Source organism: Vulpes lagopus, chromosome 13 (genome assembly GCF_018345385.1).
Source record: "Vulpes lagopus strain Blue_001 chromosome 13, ASM1834538v1, whole genome shotgun sequence".
NCBI classification, from domain to species: domain Eukaryota; kingdom Metazoa; phylum Chordata; class Mammalia; order Carnivora; family Canidae; genus Vulpes; species Vulpes lagopus.
In genome coordinates, this window is record NC_054836.1 from 33054086 (window position 1) to 33079171 (window position 25086).

A 25086-nucleotide genomic window follows, 5' to 3' on the forward strand; every position below is an offset into this window, starting at 1 on the left:
GGATTTAGTGTGTAGTCTCCAATCTGGAAATCTTGACCTCTGGTTCAGGGCTCCATCTTTAATGGACTTCTTTCTCATGCTCTTCACTGAGCACTTGTCTCCTGTTTTATGATAGCTTTGTCAGTGTCTTACCTGGTAAGCAGGTACTTGCAATAGTATAAGGTTATAAGAAGTGAAGAGTAAAAGAACTAGTCTCAACATAGTTGTCTTGGTGCAATATATCATACCACAGAGTCAATAAAAGGTTGATCAGCTGAGTCACATATCTGAGGAACAAAGGTAACCTGTTATTACCATATAAGATTTCTTTAGTAAAGCAAAGAATATATAACTCTTTTGCATCGTACATAATTCTTTGAAGTTGGGATTTTTATATGTTGAGTCTGTTTTCATATTTTAATGTGTAGTAGGAAGAAGGTAGAGGAGAACTAAATATAGGAGGACAACAGAATACAGAATAAGAGATATTTTGGAGTCAGTCAGTCCCAGATGAATATTTCACATTTTTGCTTCCTAGCCATGTGACTTTAGAAAGATTACCCAACATTGCCTACATAATTATCATGAGGATTAAATTGATTTATAAATTATGAATGTGAAAACACCTAACAGTCCTTGGCACATATTAGGAGTTTAGTAATGCTGGTTTCTCTTTCCTAGATTGTATAAAACATAATTTAACCCATAAACCACTAACCACCTGTTGTTTGTTTGTTAAAGACCCTGTATCAGTCACTCTAGAGAAAAAGAAAAGGATGTCATTCAGCATCACCGATTTTCTGAATATTATGAGCTAAATTAATGGTTAATAGTATTTTGTGAAACACAACTTAGTGCACTTATAGATGGTATATGGTATTTCCAATTTGAGGAAGATTATAATGACATTGTGATCTAGAAAAGTTAGGGTTTTGGAATAGAATTGTCAATTCAGGGTCATCTTTCAAAGTTGAGAGATGTAAGGATACACTATAGCATAACCCAAGACACATTCTCATTGCCTACTTCCTAAACCTCTCTTTAGTCCAGCTTCTCATTTCTGTTCTGTCACTTCCTTTTAGTTTTAGACATCATCATTTCCCACCTGGATTTTTGCCAAGATGTGACATTGGTTTTCTTGCTACCACTCTCATCATCCTTCCAATTCATTGTCCATGATCTGTCCAATGGGATCTTTTAAAAACTTAAACCTGATTCCTTGCCTCTTCTGCTTAAAATGGCCCCCTTTCACCTACAGGTTGAAGTCCAAGATCATGCACATGTTATTCAAGATTGTGTGGTAATTAGCCTACGTCTGTCACAACAGTCTCATTCATCACACACAAGACTTTTCCAAACATTCTAGTTGTTCCTAGCAGTGGACTTTGTACCCCACACCACCTCCCTCTCTGTATTTCAAGTTGACTAACTTCTGATGGTCTTTCAAATACTTGGCCAAGTACTATTTTTTCTGGTAACTCTTCTCTTACTTTCTCATCATCATAAGTCTATGTTCTATTTATTTGCTTTCAGAATCGCATGGACTTTTTCCATACAATATTATCATTTTAGACCATGAATTTCTTGGTATGAGAAAGTATCTTTATGTCCCCAATATCTGGCACAGTTGTAGCTTTCAAAAAATGTTAGGCTGTGGGCTCATTCACAATTAGAATTGCTATCATTTGGTCCAAATTGAAAGCTTTATGATTCTCGGACTTTGGTCAGAATAGGTGATCACAGCAAATAAAGTTGTAGTAGACAACTATGTCAGAAGGTTCTGTTGGTATTGGAAGTGGATGGGGAGACCGAGTCTCCTCCCCTAACGTGATATCTATACCTTTGTGAAGCAGTAAGATAAGGAGAGGTCGATCGCAAAATGTTAGTTGGAGCTGGAAGTGATTTTAGATCGTTCCCATTTTGAGAATAAGAAATGAAATGCCATTGAGTCTTGCCAGTATTATAGCACAGTCAGTGGCAGAGCTTGCTCCAGAACCCAGTTATCTTCCTTCCCAATCCATGCCAAATTCCTGCCTTCCTGGTCAGGCTGCAGAGATCATTTTAATCTGGTAAGTCATGTCATCATCTTGTAGGATTCTCCTGCTTCGATTTGGGACTACTCAACACTTGACCAAAAAATAGCTTTGGGCTGCGAGAAGGCCATTGACTTGCTTTTTCATATTTATTCTGCTGGCATGTTCTCATGAAATGACCTCTTCTTTTCCTCTAATTCCCCTTCTCTGTCTCAAAAAAAAAAAAAATGAAACTTCCGTCTGACATATGGAAGAGTGCCAACATCAGCCAATGCATATATTAAAGTTTTAAATCAATTATTGTTCTTGTACACACCCTGGGGTTGAGAAAGAAAGAACATCCAGGACTAACAAACTTGATTGTTCTGGCAAAGTTGCCATTCAATTCATGCTGGCATTTCTGGGCTTTTCTTTTTCTTTAATATTCTAACCTCATTTTTTATAAAAAGGTAATAGCTCAAAGTAGCAATTTTTAACATTACTATTTCATTCAGTTTCTCCATGAGACTTCTACCCCCTAGTCTCTTGAGGGTTTCCCAGAGGGCATGATGCCCAGAGTTTGCTTACTTAATTGGAGAGACAGCTGTCAGTCTGATAGGGGGTTCATTAGACCACAGATTATTCCTCACTTTATTACCCTCTAAGCAAGGGAGAGACTCAGGCTTGGGACTATGAGCATTTCACAACTTGGCATTTTTATATTGAGAAAAAGACTTAATCATAACATTTAAGAAACCAAATTACAACTGTGTATAACATAGAGAATTTTAACTTAATAACTGCTCTGAGTTGGACCTATACAAGTATTCTGGTTAATACTACTCTAAAATTCTTATTAAAAGTATGATGCATTTTTTTTTCTAGGCAAGTACTGGAAGTCAGTAAGGACGGTGGCTGTGCCAAGGGGCTGTGCTTTGGCTGGGACTCAGTTGCAGGAGGAGACCGAGACTGTTTCTGCCCTGGCCTCCCTGACAGTAGATGTAGAACAGCCCTTTGCTTCAGAAGATAGCAGGTATGGATCCAACATGGGGGAGTCATTAAGGTCAGTAACATCCAGGCTCATCAGCATTTGTGAACCACCACCCCCCCCCCGCCCCCAGGCTTTCCTTCACCTGTCTCCTCCACTTCCACCACCTGTCTTCTTCAAAGTCACAGATGCCACAGCAAATTCAGTAAGCCACCAAAAATTCATTTGTTTCATTCTTCATGGGAAAGATAGAGCTAGAACCTGTAGTTGCAGTTCACAGAGAATTAGAGTGGATGAGATACATGGTGAGAAATCACTCCTCATTGGATAATTTAAGTGCAGATTATTATAGAAAGAGCTACTTGTGAGCTTCACTTCTTTCCTTAGTTATCTGTATTTTTCCAGATATTCTTTTTCATTCTATCATCATTTCAAAATTACTGATATAACAAAGTGAAAAATAGGAGAGGGGAAGCTGGAAGTATTACAAGTCAGTTGGATAACCTAAATACATCCAAACTCCTTCTATGACTGTCCTTGTGGTACAGGATTGGATAAAGATAGGAGTTGCCTCCAAAGAAGACAAGAGTGTGTATAAAGGAATGTGTGAACTCCTGAGTCTGATTTTATTCTACTTTATGATAAGAAGTTGATTCCAGTTAGTCTTCATATGAATATAGCTTTCAGGGAAAAAAATAAGGTTAACTTAAGATCGGGTTTGCTTGTTCTCCTTCTAAGAAATGTTTGTCAGTTTGTGCATTTTGGTGTTCATCATCCTATCATACAGACATTGTTACTTTCGGGATTTTTTTAAAGTCTGATACAACCAAAACCATCATAAATGTACATTTATTAACACTGGTGCTTTCTGTGGCTGGCTTCAAAGTCACATTTTCTCAATTTAAAAATGAATCAGGTGAGGCTTTACTAAAGCTCTGCCAGCTTGTACTTTTAAATTGCTTATGAGAAGGAAATCATATTCCCCTCCATCAATAACATCACTATTAATTACACAGATCCTGCTACCTAGTACCTAGTTGGCAATTTTCCCAAGAATGTACAAATTTGGACAGTTTTAGATTTCTTGCTTTTACTGGATAGTCAAAGTTTAATGGATTTAACATCTTGTTTTCAAAAGCAGGAGATGCATTGAATAAGAGATGTCATTTTTATGCAAGTATTTTTTTCTTACTATAACCACTTAAAGACCAGATTACCTGTGGAAAAAAATAGTTATACAATATTGTATTAGAAAAACATCTTCACATGGGCATCTGGAGCATAAGGGAAAACTTATTTTACTTTCTTGATAATAGAAACTAACCCCCTGCCATTCCCAGTTAAGAATCAAACCAAGTTCATAATCTAAAGGTGTTGCAGTTATTCCCAAGGCCAAATGCAGTTAGTTGTCTGTCATCTGAGGGCTATAAAACGGAGGAAACTAACATCTGTTGGTGCTGGATATAAAAGAAATGTATCTACTCTTTACAACTCATTTAATATAGAGAAATGAAGCTAAATTCCAACCTGAGTGAAATGAATTGTAAATAATTTTACTTAGGATAATTAAGAATAATAAGCCTTGTTATATACCCCAAGTAGTATAAAAGTCTCAGCACTTTGGCAGGAATTGGCTTTATAAGCATGCTTGCTTATCCTCAGGTAAATAGAGTGTTTGACTTCTGATAATCTACAGGGACTTAACCCTGGCTTCAGTTCACAGTGATTTTTATTTTTTTTTTAAGTTCACAGTGACTTTTAAGCTTCCTCTGATGGCAGAGAGATAATGGGAATGGGAATGTTCTGGTGTATAGGGAGACAGAGTTGAAGCTTGTGACCTGGATTCATGTTTGTTTATCAGTATTAGACACATTGTATCTATTTTGGTTGATTTTTTTATGGAAAAATGCTTTTGCTTGAAATACTTTCTATGGGTTTGTACTTTTTCAGCACAGGAAAAGAAAAATTCCTCTAGAATTGACTTTTGCATTTCTGTTGAACCATGCATGAATTTCATCAGAGTCAGAGACAGAGAACCCTTGAAAGCCACGAACACTCATTCTTTTCAGGGGCATGCTATTAGAATTGTCCCCCTACTCAATACAGGAAAGACTTTCAGAATGAGATAAAGAGGTGGACATGTTCTTGGGCCTTTGTTATGAATGTAATATTATAAGTACACAGGAAATTTAAAAATTAGAAAAATCAGAAAGCTAAATGGATGGAAAAGAGTGAAGGCAAGATTCTTTTTATAGGAAATTCTTGCCAGTTATTTTGGAGGATATATTGGTGTTTGGAGTGAGATGACTCATTTTGTACTAAGATTTTGGGTAAAGCAGTTCTTTTCCTGGCCAACTCATATCTGACTCATTTACCACTAGTGAATAAGGGATAAAATGCTCCTGGCTAAGAACCATTGTAAGTATTTTTTGTTCATTTTTCTTGGAGGGGGGTTAGGAGGGAGATGACAACACAGTGAAAACAGTCATTTCATTTTTACAACTTACTGATGGACCATGAAGAGTAAATTATTAGAAAAAGGCTGACATGTGGGGATTCATTTTGGTGATGATTAACTGAAATACAGTTTTCAAAACATAATTTTCAAGTAGCAAAGGACTTGAGCAAGAAAGAAAAGATAGCAGATCAGGAAAAAAAGACAAAAAAATTAAATAGGGCCCATTTACATGTTCAAAAATTTTTAAATAGATAGACCTGGTCACATATACCGTATCATTTAGAAGAGAGAACTGTGATTTTAGGTTTTTCCTTGTTTGCTAGGAGACTGCACCTTTAAATGATTATAGTTTGCATTGGGTGGATATCTGTTTCAAATGCTTCTGCTTTGAAAAGGTCAGTGCAGTATTCAGGTTTATTCTTAGATACTAGTTTAGGCTTTGCTGAAAATCAAGAAAAAGCTCTCTCTGGCAATCAGAACTTTAGGATGATCAACTATGATGTTATTGAGAACACATTTACACCCTAGAAATCCTGACTGTCTGTTTCTCTCTCTCTTTTTTAAACCAAAACAAAAACTGAAAATTACATTTTTCAAATGTCAGTTTGACCTATTGATTAAAACGTGAATCATGTTAGATTTCTTAGTACAATCCAATTTGGTTGTTTATTTAATCATTTCATCTTCAACTTTTGGCAATTTTTCTCATGAAGAGATGGCTTCAAATCATTATATAATACAAAAGCATAAGAAAATATATGATTCCAAGTCTAGCTATTTTTTTGAGTAACTGTCTTATTCATGAATATAAAAGAGGTATAGCAATAAGCTGGAAGATCCCAAGTATATTTAGCTTAGCTTTGAATGACCTATCACTAGTGCCAAGGACATTAATGACCTCATTTTTCTGTTTCTGAAAATTTATATAGAAATATAGACCGCAAAAAAAAAAAAAAGAAATATAGACCGCTATTAATGTCTACTATACCTAGAAACACAACTTTGTTTTCCATTCTTTAGGATTGTGTCCCCAAGGCTTCTAAAAGCTAAATATTGTACAAATTATGCAGGTTTCTGATTTTTCTCTATGATACCTTTATTTTGAGTACTTGTTTATCTAAGCAGGCAAACATTCCAAAATAAATTTTATCCTTAATTTTCATTCACCACATATCCAGTGTCAAAAAAACCTTAGTTGAAAAGTGGGCTAAGTGGTTTGAGATTTGGAAGCTCCTGATAAAAAGAAGGATAATATGTCTCTTATTTTCTTCCTTTTCCTCCTCCTCTTGGACTATCTTTTTATCTCTGTGTTCAGTGCCTACTATGTGGTCATGGGGCATATATGAAGTCTGACTTAGTATGATAGGGATTCAATCCAGTGCTCATTTATACATTCAGGGCTCCATTTTGAATTCTTTAAAGAAATGTTTTATAAGGAAAAACATTCTATTCTATTTGAATGGAATTATAAGTAAATAGGAAAGGCATCTAAGTGTTCATAGGTTAAAAGAATAGTATAGTCATTAAAAACAAGAGATTCACAAATAATCTCTAAGCAAGAAATTAAGTTAATTAACCTGTGATTAAGTGACTTAACTTAAAATTTTCAGAATGCCTAATATATTATAGGTAATAAATACTGAATGAATGGATGAATCAGTCAATCACTAAAGACAGAAGATGGAAGGTAAAATATTGTTAAAATGGTAATATAACACTTTATAAATATACCTGAGTAATTCTTATCTCCCTTAATTCACCGTTTTCTGAGAGAATCAGTGGTTTTATATTTTTATGTTTTCAAAATGTATATTTTATATTTATTTTCTTTTGTAGTACTAATTGACAATATCAATTTCCAGATGACTAGAATTCATAGAACTCATATCATAAACATGGATTGGCTAAATAAACATAATAAAGGAGGAGGCGGCAAAGTGTCTATCTGAATGGAGAAAGGAATTATATTTAGGATGGAATAAAAACTTGGTAGTGATGCTGACAGATTACAGGATTATCCTCCAACCTGAAAAATGAGGAAGAAGAATATCCAGTCCATTCAATCTTTAAACACTTTCTGGATATTCTGTATGTGTCAAAGTGTTGAAGGGCACAGTTACAAAGACTCCTCGTAGTCCACAAAAGGTTCATATACTTGGGGAATGTAGTAGTTTTCTATTGTTATCTTTAAAAAAAGTATTTAAATTCATCTTTAGAAATAAATTTAGTGACTTAAAATGATAGATCAGAAGGCTGGCACGGGTCTCTTTGGGTTAAAATCAAGAGGTTGTCAGGGCTTGGGTCCTTTTTTGGAGGCTCTAGGGGAGAATCTGCATCCTTGTCTTTTCCAGCTTCCAGAAGCTGCCTGCATTCTTTGGCTTGTGACCCCCTTCCTCTATCTTCAAAGTCAGCAACTTTACATCCTGATGACCTTTCTTCACTTATCACTTCTCTCTCTGACTGAAGGAAGAAAGCTGAACAGGCTGGTTTACAAGCTGGGAACTATTCTCTGCTTTTAAAGACTCATTAGATTAGCTCCACTAGGATAATTTCTTTATCTCAAGGTACTTAATTTTATCACATCAATCCATGAAAGGTTAGCATATTCACAGCTTCCAGGGATTAGAACATAGACATTTTGGGGGGCTATTATTCTTCCTACCACAGGATTAGACATGAGCAACCAACTATAATAAGTGACAAGTAATTTGCTATATTGAGCTGTAAAATAAAAGAAGATCTCACACAGGCCTAGAAATGCAGAACAAATCACAGAGCAGAACAACTGAGCCAGGGTGGAAAAATAGGATTTTACCTAGGAAATAAGAAGAAAGGTATCTGAGAAATAAGAAGAAAGGTATCTGGAAAGAAAGAATAGCTTGAGCAAACCATGTATTTTTTTAAACTTCTACTGACAACACTCAGTCTAAAAGTACCTTCATCTCTCATCCAAACTCTTACATTAGCTTCCTTTCTAGTTCCCATATCCACTTTGCCTCCTTCCCAATCCATTTTCTACACAGCAGTCAGGGAGCTCTTAAAAACAAAACAAAACAAAAAACTGGATGGCAAATCCTGTCATGCCTTTGCTTGAAACCCTTCAATGCCTTTCCATTGCCATTAGCATAAAGATCATCATTGTTAACAGGACACATAGGCTCTCCATGATCAGACTTTTCCCTTGATTTTGTATCTTATATATGAAATCTTTCCTCTTGGTTTTCTGATCTGTGTTCTAACAATGAACTAGTTTCATTTCCTTTTTTTCAAATTGGGGTATACCTTACATATAATAGTACACACAAATCAAAAGATTTTTTACCTATCCCATACTTAAATGAACATTATCCAGTACCCAGAAAATTTTCTCATGCCTCTTAGTCAATGCTACTTCTTCCAGAGATTTTTTTTTTTTAGTTTTAATACTGTAGATTAGTTCTACCAAACTTTAAATTTCATTTAAAAGGAATCAGTAATTCATTCAGCATTTTATCTGTCTTCTTTTACTCCACTAAGCATAATGTTTTTGAGATCCATCTCATCATAGTTTGTTCATTTTTATTATTGTGCATTATCCCCGTGTATAAACCACCCTAATTTGTTTATCCATATACCTGTGGATCCATGTTTGGCTTGTTTACCACTTGGGGCTATTAATTTATTTTGCTTTTTTTTTTTTTTTAGACAATTGATATGTAACACATATTACTTTCAATGTAAAACATAATGATTTGATATATGTATATATTGTGAAATAGTTACCCCAACGACTCTAGTTAACATCTATCAGCACACATAGTTATAATTTGTTCTTGTCATGAAAACTTTTAAGATGTATTCTCTTAACAACTTTCGAACAAAAAAACTATAGTCACTATGCTGTATATTACATCTCCAGGACTTATTTATTTTGTAACTGGAAATTTGTACCTTTTGACTTCTTTTACCCATTTTGCCTCCCTCTTACCCCTACTCTCACCTCTCACAACTACCAATCTTTTCTCTGTAAGTTCAAGATTTTTTTGATTCCACAAACAAGTGAGATGACACAGCATTTGTCTCTCTCCATTTGACTTATTTCACTTAATGTAATGCCCTCAAGGTCCATCCAAGTTGTCACAAATGCAAGATTTTCTTCTTTTACTACATATTATTTTTTTAATTAAAAAAAAATTTTGGAGAGAGAGAAAGAGAGAATAAGCAGGTGGAGGGAGGGCATAAAGAGAGGGAAAGAGAGAATGTTAAGGAGGCTCCATGCTAAGCTTCGTAGGGGGCTCAATCTCACAACTCACAAGATCATGACATGAGCTAAAATCAAGAGTCAGCTGCTTAACGAGCTGAGCCACCCTGGCACTCCAATTTTCTTTTTTTATGGCTTAATAACATTCAATTGTATCACATTTTCTTTATCCATTCATCCATTAATAGACACTTAGGCTGCTTTTATACCTTGGGTATTTTAAGTCATGCTGCAGTGAGTATGGTGGTGCATATACATTTTTAAGTTAGTGTTGTCATTCCTTTGATAATTACCCAGAAATAGAATTGCTGGATCATATGGCAATTTTGTTTCTAATTTTTTGAGAAAACTCCATATTGTTTTTCAAAGGACTACATCAATTTACAATTCCACCAACAGTGCACGAGAGTTTTCTTTTCTCCTATCCTTGCCATCGCTTGTTATTTCTTGTCCTTTTGATAATAGCCATTCAGACAGGTATGAGATGATATCTTATTGTGGTTTTGATTTGCATTTCCCTAATTATTAGTAATATTGAATACCTTTTCATGTCCCATCAATCCTCTATATGTCTTATTTAGAAAAATATTCAGGGATGCCTAGGTGGTTCAGTGGTTGAGCATCTGCCTTCTGCTCAGGGTGTAATACCAGAGTTCTAGGATCAAGTCCCAAATCAGGATCCCTGCAGGGAGCCTGCTTCTCTCTCTGCCCATGTCTCTGACTCTCTCTGTGTGCCTCTCATGAATAAATAAAATCTTAAAGTATATATATATATATATATACATATATATTTTATATATCAGATCTTCTGCCATTTAGGGCAATTATGAAAAAAGCTTCTATGAAAATTTTTATTATTGTGGTAAAAAGCACATAACATAACATTTGCCATCTGAATCATTTTTAAGTGTACAAAACAGTAGTGTTAACTGTATGGCCCGTTATTGTGCAACATATCTCTAGAACTTTTTCATCTCACAAAACTAAAGCTCTATACCTACTAAATAACTATTTCCCTTTTTCCCCATTCCTCCAGCTTCCAACAACCATTATTCTACTTCCTTTTTCTAAGAATTTTATTCCTTTAGATATCTCATATTAGTATAATCATGAAGTATCTGTCTTTTTGTGACTGGCTTACCTCACTTAACATAATGTCCTCAAGGTTCAACCGTATTATAGTACATGACAAGATTCCATCCTTTTTAGAGCTGAATAATATTCCATTGTAGGTATATGCCACATTTTCTTTATCATTCATCTATTAATGGACATTTAGGTTGCCTCCACCTCTTGGATACTGCGAATAATGCTTCAATGAATATGAGTGTGCAATTATCTCTTCAAGATCCTGTTTTCAATTCTTTTGGATATATACCCAGAACTGGAATTGCTGGATCATATGGTAATTATATTTTTAATTTTCTGAGGAACCTAAGTCTCTGAAATTTTTGTACAAGTTTTTATTCTGTGAACACATCACTCAGTTTTCTTTGATATATACTTAGGAGTGGAATCACCAAGCTATAGGGAAGCCATGTGTTTTACTTTTTAAGAAACTTCCAAACTGCTTTCCAAAATGGTTGTGCCATCTTTCATTCCCACCAGCAATGAATGACTAGTCCACCATAAGTGTCATACCTATGGTGACACCCTTCAGCCACAGGGGCATACTCCAATAATCAATGTCCACATATAGCCCTGACTCCTGTCATATCCTCACCTACACTATGTAAAATCAGTCTTCAAAATTTTAGCCTTTCTAGTGTGTATGTAAGAGTATCTTATTGTGGTTTTTACATTTTTTCCACAGACCTATATTCATGTTCACATCATGCCTCTTGGCACACATCCTTCCCTCTGTTTGGAACTTATCTTACTTTTCCTCCCACTGACCCTATGTTGGCCTCTCCATTTTCTTCCACTACCCTTTAGACCTCAGATCAAATATCACTTCCTCTTCTTGGAGAATATTCACTGACCATCAATTCTGAAATTAGATCAGATACCTCTGTTATATTTCCTGTGTCTCCTCTATACTTCTAGTACCTAGAACATAGCCAGAGTACATCATAGACACTCAGTAATTATTATTTGAGACAGTGAAAAATTCGATGAAGTGTGAAATGTCAGAACCAGTAGAGATGTGGAGCTTTGGAGGCTGTGGGAAGGTAAACTATGGTAGCTGTTCTGGAAAGCAATTTAGTACCATTTGCTATACACAAAACATATGACCTAGTAATCCTGCTCCTGTGGTGTATACTGAAGACTTTCTCATCTAGAATCATTAAAGTACAGGTACTAGGAAGTTCACTACAGCTTTATTCAGAGGGGGTCAAACCTGGGGTCCATTATTGAGAGAATGGATAGTTAAAATGTGGCAGATATATACCATGGAGATGCCAGGTAGTTCTTAGCAGCTACAGACTAGATAAATATAACTTCATGGATAGATTTAATAAATACAGTACTAAGTAAAAAAGTTAAGCAACAGAAATTATATATATGTATATAAAAATAAAATTTACAAAAAATAAAAATATATGCCCACAAAACAATAATATATAGCTCTGAAGAACACCTTACAAATAAAATAATGTACAGAGTATTAGATTGCCTGCCTTGGAGGAGGAAGAGAAAGCAAGATACAAAGAGATTAAATTAAATAAATAGAACGAGAGAAAATATGTCTTATTCAATAGCATTATTAATATAAGTTTTAAAATACTGTTTTAAAAATCATAAGAAATGAAATACATTTAAGGAAATGTACACGAATTTAAGGAAAATACAGGAGTTTAATTTTACACTATATATTTTCTCTGGTTAAATTCTTTACTTTCTGCTTTACGTTTTTCTAAGTTTTCTTAACCTGGGATTACTGGATAGGTTTCAGCCCTATCTTCTGTCACTGCATAACCTGCTGAGCCCACATGCAGCTAGTCCCTCCAGCTGGTCAACTCATGTCACTAGCCTCAATGCCATGCTCATACCTATGGTGACACCCTTCAGCCACAGAAGCATACTCCAATAATCAAGGCCCACATCTAGCCCTGACTCCTCCTGTCAGTAGCCTGCATCATTGGCTCAACTAGCTCCTTCAGTTAAGTACTTGCACCCCATCAGCCCAAGTCCCAACACTGGCTTCCACTGCTGTGTGCCTCTGAGAAGGCCTTGCAACTACAGGAGTACATGCCAAGACCCAGGGCTACTGCAGGCAAGTGTGTACACCACCAGCTCCAGCCACCACAGTGGCTGTCCTGGTCCCTAGCTGCTGTACTTGAAGAAGATACTGAGGACCCCAAAATACCTTGCAGTCACTCTAACACTTCCCCATCCTCCGCCATCACAGTGCTCATGAAGACTACACAGCTGTCAGTGTTACGGACCTGAGACACATGAGCCAACTAAATATGATGCCTCCCTACCCCAGACACAGAGCTACAGGGATCATGAATAATCAGGGAAATCTGACACCACCAAAGGAACTGGGTAAACTTCTAGTAACTGACCCAAGGAAATGGAGATACATGAATTGCCTGAAAAAGAATTAGAAATAATTGTTCTAAAGATACTCAGAAAGTTACAAGAGAATACAATTTAACAAAAATCAGGAAAACAATAAAAGAACAAGATGAGTTCAACAAAGAGACAGAAAACAGAAAATAATAACAAAAAAAAGTTTGGAGCTGAAGAATACAATAACTGAATTAAAGAATTCAGTACAGAGCTCAACATCATACTGAACCAAGCAGAAGAAAGAATAAATGAAATTGAAGACAGATAGTTTGAAATTATTCAGTCAGAGGAGCAAAAATTAAAAAAAGGAATGAAAATGAATAAAGAAAGTGTAAGGGATTCATGGGAAACCATTAAGACAATCTATGAATTATTTGAGTCTCAGGAGAAAGTGACAGAAAGTTTATTTAAAGTAATAATGGGGGGCAGCCCGGGTGGCTCAACAGTTTAGCGCCTGCCTTCAGCCCAGGGCCTGATCCTGGAGACCTGGGATCGAGTCCCACATCAGGCTCCTGGCATGAAGCCTGCTTCTCCGTCTGCCTGTGTCTCTGCCTCTCTCTCTCTCTCTGTCTCTCATGAATAAATAAATAAAAACAATCTTAAAAAAAAAAAGAAAAAATAATAAAGTAATAATGGCTGAACTTCCCAAACCTGAGGAAAGATTTAGATATCCAAGTTTATGAAGCTAATAGGTCAGCCCCAAATTCCAATCCAAAATGATCTTAATAAAATAATAATAATAAAACTGTCTAAATTAAAGACAGAAATGTAAAAGTATTGAGAAAAAAATATCTCATACTGGGGAACTCTTCATCAAACTGAGTGGATTTCTCAACAAAAACCCTGCAAGCCAGGAGACAGTAGGATGATATATTCAAAATGCTGAAATTAAAAACCTGCCAACCAGATTAGTTTACTTAGCAAAGTTGTCCTTCAGAAATGAAGGTGAGATAAAATTTTCCCAAAAAACAGAAGCTGAGTTAGTTCTTCATCACAACACCTGCCTTACAAGAAATGCTGAAAGGAGTTCCATAAGCTGAAAAAGAAAGGATAATAATAAGCAACATAAAAACAAAACATGAAAATATTCTCTACACAAGTAAATGTAAGAACACAGAATCAGAATGCCCTAATACTGTGAAATGTTGTATTAATCACTTAACTCTAGCATAAATTCTAAAGGACACAAGTGTTAAAAATAGCTGTAGTTACAGTAATTCACTAACAGATACATCCCTGAAATTCTAACATGAAAAAAATGTAAGGAGGAAGAGTAAAAGGGTACAGTTTTGCATGTGATCACAATTAGGTTGTTATCAGCTTACATAGATTTTTATAGATACAAGATGTTTCAAGATTGCCTCAGACTAACCATAAAACAAAAAGCTATGTAGATACACATAAAATAAAGAGAAGGAAATCAAGTATACCGCTGTGAAGAAATATCAATTCAAAATGAAGACATCAAGAGAGAAAGAAAGGAACAAAGGGACTACAAAACAGCCAGAAAGCAATTAACAAAATGATAATAGTAAGCCCTTAGAGAGAAACAATTATTTTAAATGTAAGTGGATTAAATTCTTCAATCAAAAGGCATAGAGTGGCTAAATGGATTTAAACAAACAAACGAGACCCTTACTGGTTACTGCTTACAAAAGACTACTTCAGTTTTAAGGACACACATAGGCTCAAAGTGAAAGGATAGAAAAAGATATTCTGTGCAAATGGAAACCAAAATAGTAGGAGTAGCATACTTATATCAGAAAAAATAGACTTTGGATCTAAAACTGTAACAAGAGGAATCCCTGGGTGACGCAGTGGTTTGGCACCTGCCTTTGGCCCAGGGTGCAATCCTGGAGACCCGGGATCGAATCCCACGTCGGGCTCCCGGTGCATGGAGCCTGTTTCTCCCTCTGCCTGTGTCTCTGCCTCTCTCTCTCTCTCTCTCTCTCTCTCTCTCTGTGACTATCACAAATAAATAAAAATTAAAAAAAATTAACAAAAAAAAAATAAAACTGTAACAAGAGATCAGTTCATCAAGGGAATACAACAATTGTAAATACTTATGTAGCCAACACCATAACCCTTAAATATATTAAGCAAATACTAACAGGCCTGGAAAGCATAATATACAACAATACAATAATAGTAGGAAACTTCAGTACCCCCACTTTCTCTAATGGATACATCTTCCAGACAAGAAAATCAATAAGAAAACATCAGACTTGATCTATACTTTAGACCAAATGGATCTGACAGACATGTACAAAACATTTCATCCAACAGCAGCAAAATACACATTTTACTCAGGTGTACACAGAACATTCTCCAGGACAAATCACATGTTATGTCATGAAACAAGTCTTAGCAAATTTTAAAAGACTGAACTTATACGAAGTATCTTTTCTGACCACAATAGTATGAAATTCAGAACAAATAACAAGAGGAAAACTGGAAAATCCACAAAAATGTGGAAATTAACACACTCTTGAACAACTAATGGATCAAGGATAGAATCAAAAGAAAATCCAAAAAAATATATTGAAACAAAAATGGAAACACAATATAACGAAACTTCTGGGATAAAGCAAATGCAGCGTTAAGAGGCAAACTTACAGCAATAAATACCTACCTAAGTATATACATAGATACATACATAATCTACAACAATCCTTATATCTTAAGGAACCTCTAGAAAAAGAACAGACTAAGCCCCAACTTACAATGAAATATTATTCAGCCATAAAAGAGAAGATTCAACCTGGGTGAACCTGAGGGCATTATGCTACATGACATAAGGCAGAGTAAGAAAAATATTTATCTGTATGATCTTATTTATATGTGAAACCTAAAAACTTTGACCTCGGTATGTGTATTAGATGATGGATATTAACTAAACCTATTATGTTAATCATTTCACAGTATATGTAAATCAAACCATCTTGAACTTATACAATGATATATGTCAATTATTTCTGAATAAAACTGGGAAAAGCCCATGTTAAACTTACAGAAACACAAAACAGAACGTTAGTTACCAGGGGCTAGGAGTTGGGGGAAATGCAGCAGTGTTGGTCAAAAAGTAAAAACTTTTGGTTATAAAATGAATAAATTCCAGGGATCTAATGTAAGGCAAAGTGACTATAGTTACCAATACTCTATTGTATGCATGAAAGTTGCTGTGAGATTAAATCCTGAATATTCTTACCATAACAACAACAAAATGGTACTTATGTGGGGTGAAAGATGTGTTTTTGTGGTAAACATTTTGCAATATATATGTGTATCAAATCATCACATTGCACTTTAAATTTATATAATATTGTATGTCAGGTCTCAAGGCTGGAAAAAATTAGGAAAATTCAGTCTCCATTAGGGTACCTAGTTTGAGGATTCTACACCTGTATTATCCACATATTCTTAGATGTAAATAAGTTTGCATGTTTACATATAAATTATTCACTTAAATGTTTTCCTTAAGAATTTTCTTCTCAGAATGCAGATAATTTTTGTTTGGAAAGATTTAAATTGAGTATGACTCACTTAAATAGCTTTTATCTTACATAGCAAATCTAGACACTTTCTCACAGTCTCCTTATCCAGTACACTGTTGGGCAGGCTATAACTTCCTAAGAAATGATTTTTTTTTTTTTTTTTTGTATTCACATGGACTCATTTGGAGCTCCCTCTTTTGGGTAACGTTAAATAATGAATAGCTGATATTTCTCACTCTTTAGAGGATGAGTTAAAATCTTTTTCATTACCATATCATTGATAAAACTTGATTTTAATATTTTAAATTTATTATCAAAACACTAAGTTAAATGGAAACTACTTAGAGATGCCTAGAAATATTGGCTTTTTTCTTATTATAAATCTATTAAAAATGGCTAAATAGTCCATTTGTCTTCATAAACAGCTGGGTTTTAAAGATGGCATTTTTTTTCTAATATGAAAGTAACTCATTATAGAATACTAGCAAGTATAAACTGTATGAAAAAGAAAATGAAAGCCACCTATCTATTATTCCACCACCCAAAGAGAGCCATCATCTAAATATTGTGTTTCCTTAGTTTCCTGTGGTAGCACAGGCATGACTCTGTATCTGTGTGCAATTCACACAATTTTATGCATAGGCTAGATGACAAAGGGACAAATCCAAAATATTAAATAAGTAATGTCTCATAGTGTTTATTACTTACAAGTCAATTTTATTTCCTTTTTTTAAACCTTCATTAACTCCGCTAAGAACATTTTTTCCCCACGTTTTTCAACCTAAAGCCACAGCTTCACAGAAGTGTAGTTAGAACATTAGCAAATTGAAGCAAATCACAGAGCTCAGATTCAAAATCAATTCTCTTGTCATCTCAAAACCTAGTTTTCTCCCCTCAATAATCCAACTACTTCATGTATTTGGATATCTGCTACAATCTGTCCCTTTGACTAAATTAAAAATCATTCTAAAAGTTTGCCTTAAAACACCCTCAGAGTGTTACTAAATTAAGTTTAAGTATCAAGTATAAATTTTCAAGCAATTAGTTTTGGTTTTGCCTGAGCAGAACACCCCACAGATGATGTCGAATAAAAACTATTTACACACTACCATAGAGCATTTCTTGTAAAAACGTTGGTTCTGTAGCAGCGATTTGCTAATCAAATTCAGAATTTGATTTGAAATGCCTCCGGCAGGCAGCCAATCCAGTTATGAAAGAACAGAAGCAAAAACTAGAGCCCTGGTGAGTCTCCTCCAGAAGCAAGCTGGGTCCTTTGCTCTCATTAGTGCACTGGTTCCATAGGAAATCATTGTAATTGCTCCTAAAATAAAATATTATAGTTAATTTTTTCAATAAATTATTGGACCATCCTAGACACAAAACATGTACATTTCAGAATCTAGAATTATAAAATATTTTGACATGTTTTAATATAAACAGGAACATTTCCAATGATTGCTTGGATCTAAAATGTTTTTCCACTTGACATTTGTTTATACTTCCTAGGAAAGAAACTCTATTTATGGATAACTGAATAACACAAATAAACATCAGAGAGAGCTGAAAAATCAGCTTTGATTATGCATGAAAATCTACAATGTCATTGTGTACTCTTATGCCGTATTCTGATTGCCTGTTTATTTTTACAGAACTGCTGGTGAGCCTATGGAAGAGGAGCCAGCCCTGTGAAGTGCCAAGCCCCCCCACCCCCATATTTCCTGTGTGTGACATCATTGTGTATCCCCCCACCCAGCACCCTCAGACATGTCTTGTCTGCTGCCTGGGTGGCACAGATTCGATGTAACATAAACACTGGGCACAAAATTCTGAACAGCAGCTTCACTTGTTCTTTGGATGGACTTGAAAGGGCATTAAAGATTCCTTAAACGTAACTGCTGTGATTCTAAAGTTACAGTAAACCACGATTGGAAGAAACTGCTTCCAGCATAATTTTAATATGCTGGGTGACCCACTCCTAGGCCCAGAGTATGAACTAATAACATCCAGTACAGCATTAGATACTGTTAATTATTATGGATGCTATGACAGCCAGTGAAATTTTGGGCAAAACCTAAGAAATACTCATTCCTGACATTCTGATCAGTTTTTTATTGGGTAATTTTTGTCAGTCTTAAATTGTTTACAGGATTTGCTTTCAGCTATGAACGGATAGCAGTTCCCGACATATTGCAAGGGTTGTTTTGTTTTGTTTTGTTTGTTTTTTGGCCTTTGTTTTAACACATGATTCAACTCTTGCTAGTAAGAGTTCAAGATGGAGAAACTGGGATGAGGATTTTTTCAGTGGAATAAACCATGCTAAATCTCAAAGTCCAAATGCCAAAGGAACCTCACATACTGTATGTAATGGTGCAATATTTTATGTCACATTTTTTGAGAAAAATAACCCTATTTCCCTGATACCCCTCTGTGTATCCCCACACATGGAGATTTACAATTGTATTTGAGGATGAGGTCTCCCCCCTCATACATCTCTTGCTCTGATGATAGTAGTTTCAAGCATATGTTCAACATAAGATGGTCTTAATTTTTTCCAAATCCATTAAGAACTTAGTTCTCACTTTTCATCTTTCTTTCCTCCATCACATCCTTTCTTCTTACCTTTCATCCTTCCTTCCTATAGAAAAGCTAAAGATTCCCCAATTACTCAGGAGCCTTGAGTATTTCGTGTTTGGATTTTTTTTGTTTGTTTGTTGGTTGGTTTGTTTTACTTTTCAGGTTAACACAGTTGCTTGGCCTGATGTATTCTTTTAGCTGTGACATCATTGAGGTGAAGCAATGTTACTGAATTTTCTAGATCTTCAAAATGTGTTAATGAAGGCATTGCCTATTTGAAGTCACCTTGAATTGTGTTAACCTTAAAGTTGTGCCTTCCTGTGGAGAAAAGACAAACATAAAAACATAAATTTAACCTTCACACATGTTGCCTTAATGTCAAAGGCTAAAAATAAAGGCTAAAAATAAAGGATATTTATTTCTGAGATAAAAAGCGATTTACTAAATATTAGTAGGTTATGCCCCTACCTCCAAAATTTTATTTCAATGTATAACTCAAACACCTAAAGATATTGATGTAGAATACCTCACAGTATTTAATATCTGATGATGCTTTTGAAAGAGTTGATGTTTCTTTTATATATTTTCCTAACTCAAAGGATATATTAAAGCCATAAGTGAAGATTGTCATGCTTTTATTCAGAAATCTGAAAGAAACCTTAATTAAAACAAGGTTTTAGGGAAGGCCATGATATGAAAGATATAGAACAATATGGTTTTAGTTAAAGAGGACTCTAACCTGTAAATCAAAGATGAAAGATCTCACTCAAGTAGAATTATATAACTCCCTTTTGCTATACAGTCAGACCATATTTTTCATGCATTTGGTTTTTTTAGGATTACCATTTTAATTTTAAAGACTTTTGTTACATATACAAAAATGGCTCAATACTTGGTTTAACATCTTAGAAATTTGAGACACTCTTTGAAATAGGAAATCTTAAATGGAATGTAATTCAGTATTAGTTAAAAATTAGTTTTATTGCATAAGAGTAAGGTCAATCTAGATTCACAATAGTAATGAATTTTTGCAAAAAAAAAAAATATTTTCGAAGAAATTCATGCAATCTTGTTTGCTAGCTCTTGCTATTTTCCATAATTGCTTGAGGAGATTTACTTACAGAAAACCAAATAGTGGAGCCAAAGAAAACACACACACACACCTTGACAAGGAAAGTTATATCGTATTTTAATTGGAAATGTAATTGTGACTTTTTAAAATCAACTTCATAATAACAAATCTCTGTTACTACTTTCCATCCTCCCAGATATTTTTTAGATGTTGAATAAGAAAATGAAACAGATTAGTGCAATCATAGTAATTTACTGAAGCTTCCTGTAATAATTTTGCCACATACTTATTATACATAGCCATCAAACTGATAAAGCCAAATCACTAGGACATCTCCATGGTTATTTAGATTTAAAGCATGACACATTAATGAGTTAATCACACATCCTTCCATGTGATACTGTACCCAATTGGTTGCAGTTAGGGTCTTTAGGATACCAAAAGGCAGATAAACTATGGAGAGGATTAATCACAGCTGAATGTAGTATTAAGAACAGAATGCCAGTGCTTTTTGATTATACCATTACAAGCTATAGGATAGCCTTCAGGGATGGAATGGAGGCTTTTGGAGAATATCAACACTTCTTTTGAAATAGACCAGCACTTTTTGAAAGGGTGGTTTCACTTGGTAATCATTTTCTTCACTTACACTCTTAATTTTTATTGCTCATAATAGTAAGAGGTTATTAGAAGAACTCCCCTCTAAACATTATCAGTAACATGTCTTTCTGATCCATACTTTGAAGGCTAAATACATAAGCTTTCTCACAATCTCATAACTTATGCATGATGAATAAAAATGATGACTTTTGAGAAATCAATTAATAAATAATCCCAGGGCTTTAATAAGATTTGATAATAAATACAAAAAGAAAATTAAGTTTCTCAATTATGTACTATAATCCAGGGTTAAATATAAAATTGAAAAACAGACAATTTTATTAGGATAATAAGTAAAATGGACTTCAAGTGATAATTGAGGCTATATAATTATTGCTTAGTAAATGGAAAGAATGTTTTCAAGTGAAATATTTTAAAACATTTTTAACATATTTACATCAATATCAGAGATAGAAATCTGCTTTTAGAGAAAATGGAGATACTCGTGCAAAACTGTTGCAAATCGCATTTCCATTACCAATCACAAGAATTGAAATCTTGCCTTCAGTTTTTACTATAACCCTTTGCAAACTTTCACATACCTCTCACTGAGGATAGGTGAGGCATCTGGCTGGCTCAGTTGGTAGAGCATGCAACTCTTGATCTTGGGGTTGTAAGCTCAACCCCACATTGGGTGTAAAGATTATTTAGAAATAAAACCTTTTAAAAAAAAAGAAAAAGAAAACGTGGTGGATTTGAAAGCAGGATGTCTCCTCACACAATTTCAGAAACTGTAGAACTGGCCTCTCCTAACAGCTTAGTACTATTTTATTTCCAAAGGTCATTCATAAAGCTTTGTGGATTTACTGGATTTCTTCACAGATTCCATATGGAAATAAAATAGAATTATCATGTGGAAAGTCTCCTGGGAGAAAATTTCTCTTCAATCAGGACTTTTATACTTATTTTTTATGCCAGCATCTATGTTTAAGGTGGTTTATTTAAATATTTATTACTATTTATCTTCTGAAAGTTTACACTCAACTTGTCTCAGTGAAAGTATTAAATGTCTAATAGCCACAAAACAAGCCAAAGGTTTCTGTCTTAAAAGCAATTCATTCTGAGCTGGAAATAATCATTTTGTCAGAGTTTGACATTGTCATTTCTAGGGGTATCTATCTTAACATTCTTTTCCTGCTTCAGGAATGAAATGACTTGCTGAGAAAATAGGAAAAAGAAAAGAAGTAGGGAACAACACCTGTTTAACTCTTCCGTAAAGAGGGCATTTTCACCTCCAAAAGAAATGAAAACCAGATGATCTAAGCTAAGAAATGGAGGCATTTTATTGTTGTCTTTAAAACTGATCATCAACATGGTCATGATCTTCATCAAATATCTCTTGTGTTCCCAGAGGACACAATTATATTTTGGTCTCCAGCAGTATTATATACTATTTACTGCCTTTTGAATGAAGTATTAGGAGTATTATATCACCTGAATCAGTACCATCACTAAAATACATAAGTGCCTATCTGTGGCTTCTTTTCTCAGTCATATTTACATTGAAAACCATAGCCCTTGCCTCCTTGATTTTACTCTATCAAATGCCTCATGAAACACAACATGCTTGTCATATGGTCCAGAGTATAAATTTTTTAGATAAACATGGTATATAGGACTCTAGAACTTGATTTCTCCAAATCAGCTCCAGTCTTTATTTTTTATAATATACATGGCTGGTTTTATATAATAGCTTATGCAACAGCTGAGTCAGTTATAATATGTTGGAAGTAGCTGGGTCAGACAATTGAAACTTAGACTGTTGATCTGGGGCTTTTTGGACTTGATCTCAATGATAGAGTAATAGGATTGTAACAATTCTCAAACCATCTTAATTCTCAAACTGGAACTTTTAGCAAATACGTGATGAATTCACCATACAGGGCCAGTCTTAGTAACCAACAATTTCCTTTCCACCCTTCTTTCCCTTGTCTAACGGCCAATAACAAACTGCCATTTCTAAACTATCAGAGTAATTTCTTAAATCTCTATGTTTCCTAAGTAGAAACAACCTCGGCAACTTATATTCTGAGACACTACTAGGTATACTTTGAGTCATGCCAATTTACATAAACTCTAGTATAGATTCTCTTTATCCTCCTTTTTATCTCTTCCTTTTCAAGAACTACTTGACTTTTTTTTTTTTTTTTTTACTATTCTTATTTTAAAATATAGACCCAGTTATTGTGTTTTGGCCTACGGTCTTGGATTTGGCACTTTGTTTTATTAATACAGAATTTTTATTTTGGTCTCAAATGTGGTTTCCCACCATTCTTGGTACTGCCTACTTCTGTTGTACTAGTTATAGCAGTAAGAAGATTATATATACTCTCCATGCCGTTTGGATGATGCCTTTCTGAGTAAACTCAGAAGCATAAACTCTAACCTGAAGAAAAAATGCCAGAGGAGTAATTTTAAATCAATATAATTTGGAAATAAGATATTATTTCCAGACTATTCAAAGAAAATTGGAGTCTTTTATTTTTCTGTTTGGGCCTTAGGCACAATGGAGGCAAATGTTGCAACATCAAATAAAATAAAGGAGGGTCAAATGTTTTGTGGGACAATGTTGTCATGTCCTTTAAGCTTCATGGTTGTGCCCTTTCTTAGAGTTGGCATTTTATGGCACTTGATATCTTGCAGCAGCTTCAGGCTGTTGCTTTTATTAACTTAAACTTGAGTAGAAGTGAAGTAATATAACAACTTAGGAATTAAGAATTCTGAGATCTAAAGAGGAATCACACTTTCCTGGGGATGAAAAAAATGTTTTTAGATAAAAATCTACATATGCTTTTTCTAATTTTAAGATTCTCAAACTTTTTCTGGATAAGCAATGTCAGTGTCTATCTCCACAATAGCTGGGTTATATGAAATTGCCCTTTCAGTGGTTGCTAGGCATAAGAAGCATTCTGTTACAAGTGAATGACCATTTTGTAGATTATACCTTGTCAGTTTGTGTCATTTGAAAGCAAATATCCTGATATTTTTAAACAAGGTGGGCAGGGCAGGCAGGAAACGAATATTTATTACTCTCATGATTAAACAACTTTAGACCAGGCTTGTTGATGTGTATGCCAATAATCTGGAGTTTCTGGCTTTGTGTAAAATTAAAATGTCTTTTCTATTGTGGTCTGATATCTGTTTCTGTAATAAGATCAGTTTGTTGTCCTCTGTGCACCAGTGGTTTTGCCCTTAATTTTTTTGGCTAGCATTCACCAAAATCTGTCATCCAGAGCTGCTGAGAAAAATACTTGTTGCCAAACTTCTTTTCTTAAAATTGTGCTGCCAGTGATGTTTTCCCAGATGTGAAAAATAATTATCTAATAAAAGATTAATACCTAATAACAATACCATTGTTGAACATGCTCATGGAATGTTTACCTTCTTTAGGATTCCTTTTTTGTATTTGAAAATATTGAATGAATAATTCAATGGTGTGTTCCAAATTAATGTCAATGTTGTTAATGTTGTGATTTTCCTTCAAAGAGGATGAAAGATTTCCTTCTGTCTTGTGTTTTCTACTGAATTAGATTTTCCTCTAGTCCTAGTGTGAATAAAAGCTGTTTGAAATAAAAGTGTTCTTATTTGTCTACCTCCTTGGTGTCCACTGCTAGACTCTGAATACTAGATATTTGGCAAGTGTTTGTTGAATAGATAAAATATTAGTTATAAGTTACTGTGACATATACTGTTTCAATTTCAAAAACTGAAAGGCTATTTGCAAATAAATCCCCTTTACAAGGGGAAAGGAGAAAAAATGAGTGGGAAATATCAGAAAGGGAGACAGAACATGAAAGACTCCTAACTCTGGGAAACGAACTAGGGGTGGTGGAAGTGGAGGTGGGCGGGGGTTGGAGGTGACTGGGTGACGGGCACTGAGGTGGGCACTTGACGGATGAGCACTGGGTGTTATTCTATATGTTGGCAAATTGAACACCAATAAAAAATAAATTTATTAAAAAATCCCCTTTACAATGTGAGAATTAAAAAAGACGAAAAAGTTGGTTAAAACAGAGTTGCTGTTTGAATGTAATGTGCTGCTCAGGATAACGAATAGCTAACACTGGTTAAGCCCAAACTTGTGCCTGTT

At 34.7% G+C, this 25086-nt stretch overlaps 1 protein-coding gene across 3 annotated transcripts in view; it reads left to right on the plus strand.

The window, feature by feature from the left end:
- HDAC9 (histone deacetylase 9) overlaps positions 1-24550 on the plus strand; it is a 927702-nt gene extending 903152 nt beyond the window's left edge. The window contains exons 26-28 of one of the 3 annotated variants that reach the window (XR_005983513.1): positions 2877-3024; positions 10957-11082; positions 18340-18355. Coding sequence is in view for 2 of the 3 variants with exons in the window: in XM_041727863.1 (XP_041583797.1) it covers positions 2877-3054; positions 18340-18379 (218 nt within the window). In the remaining variant the exon portion in view is untranslated. Of the gene's footprint in view, positions 1-2876; positions 3055-10956; positions 11083-18339 lie in introns of all 3 variants that reach the window. The other 2 variants (XM_041727864.1, XM_041727863.1) reach the window with 2 other exon arrangements.
- Positions 24551-25086: the final 536 nt, after the last annotated feature.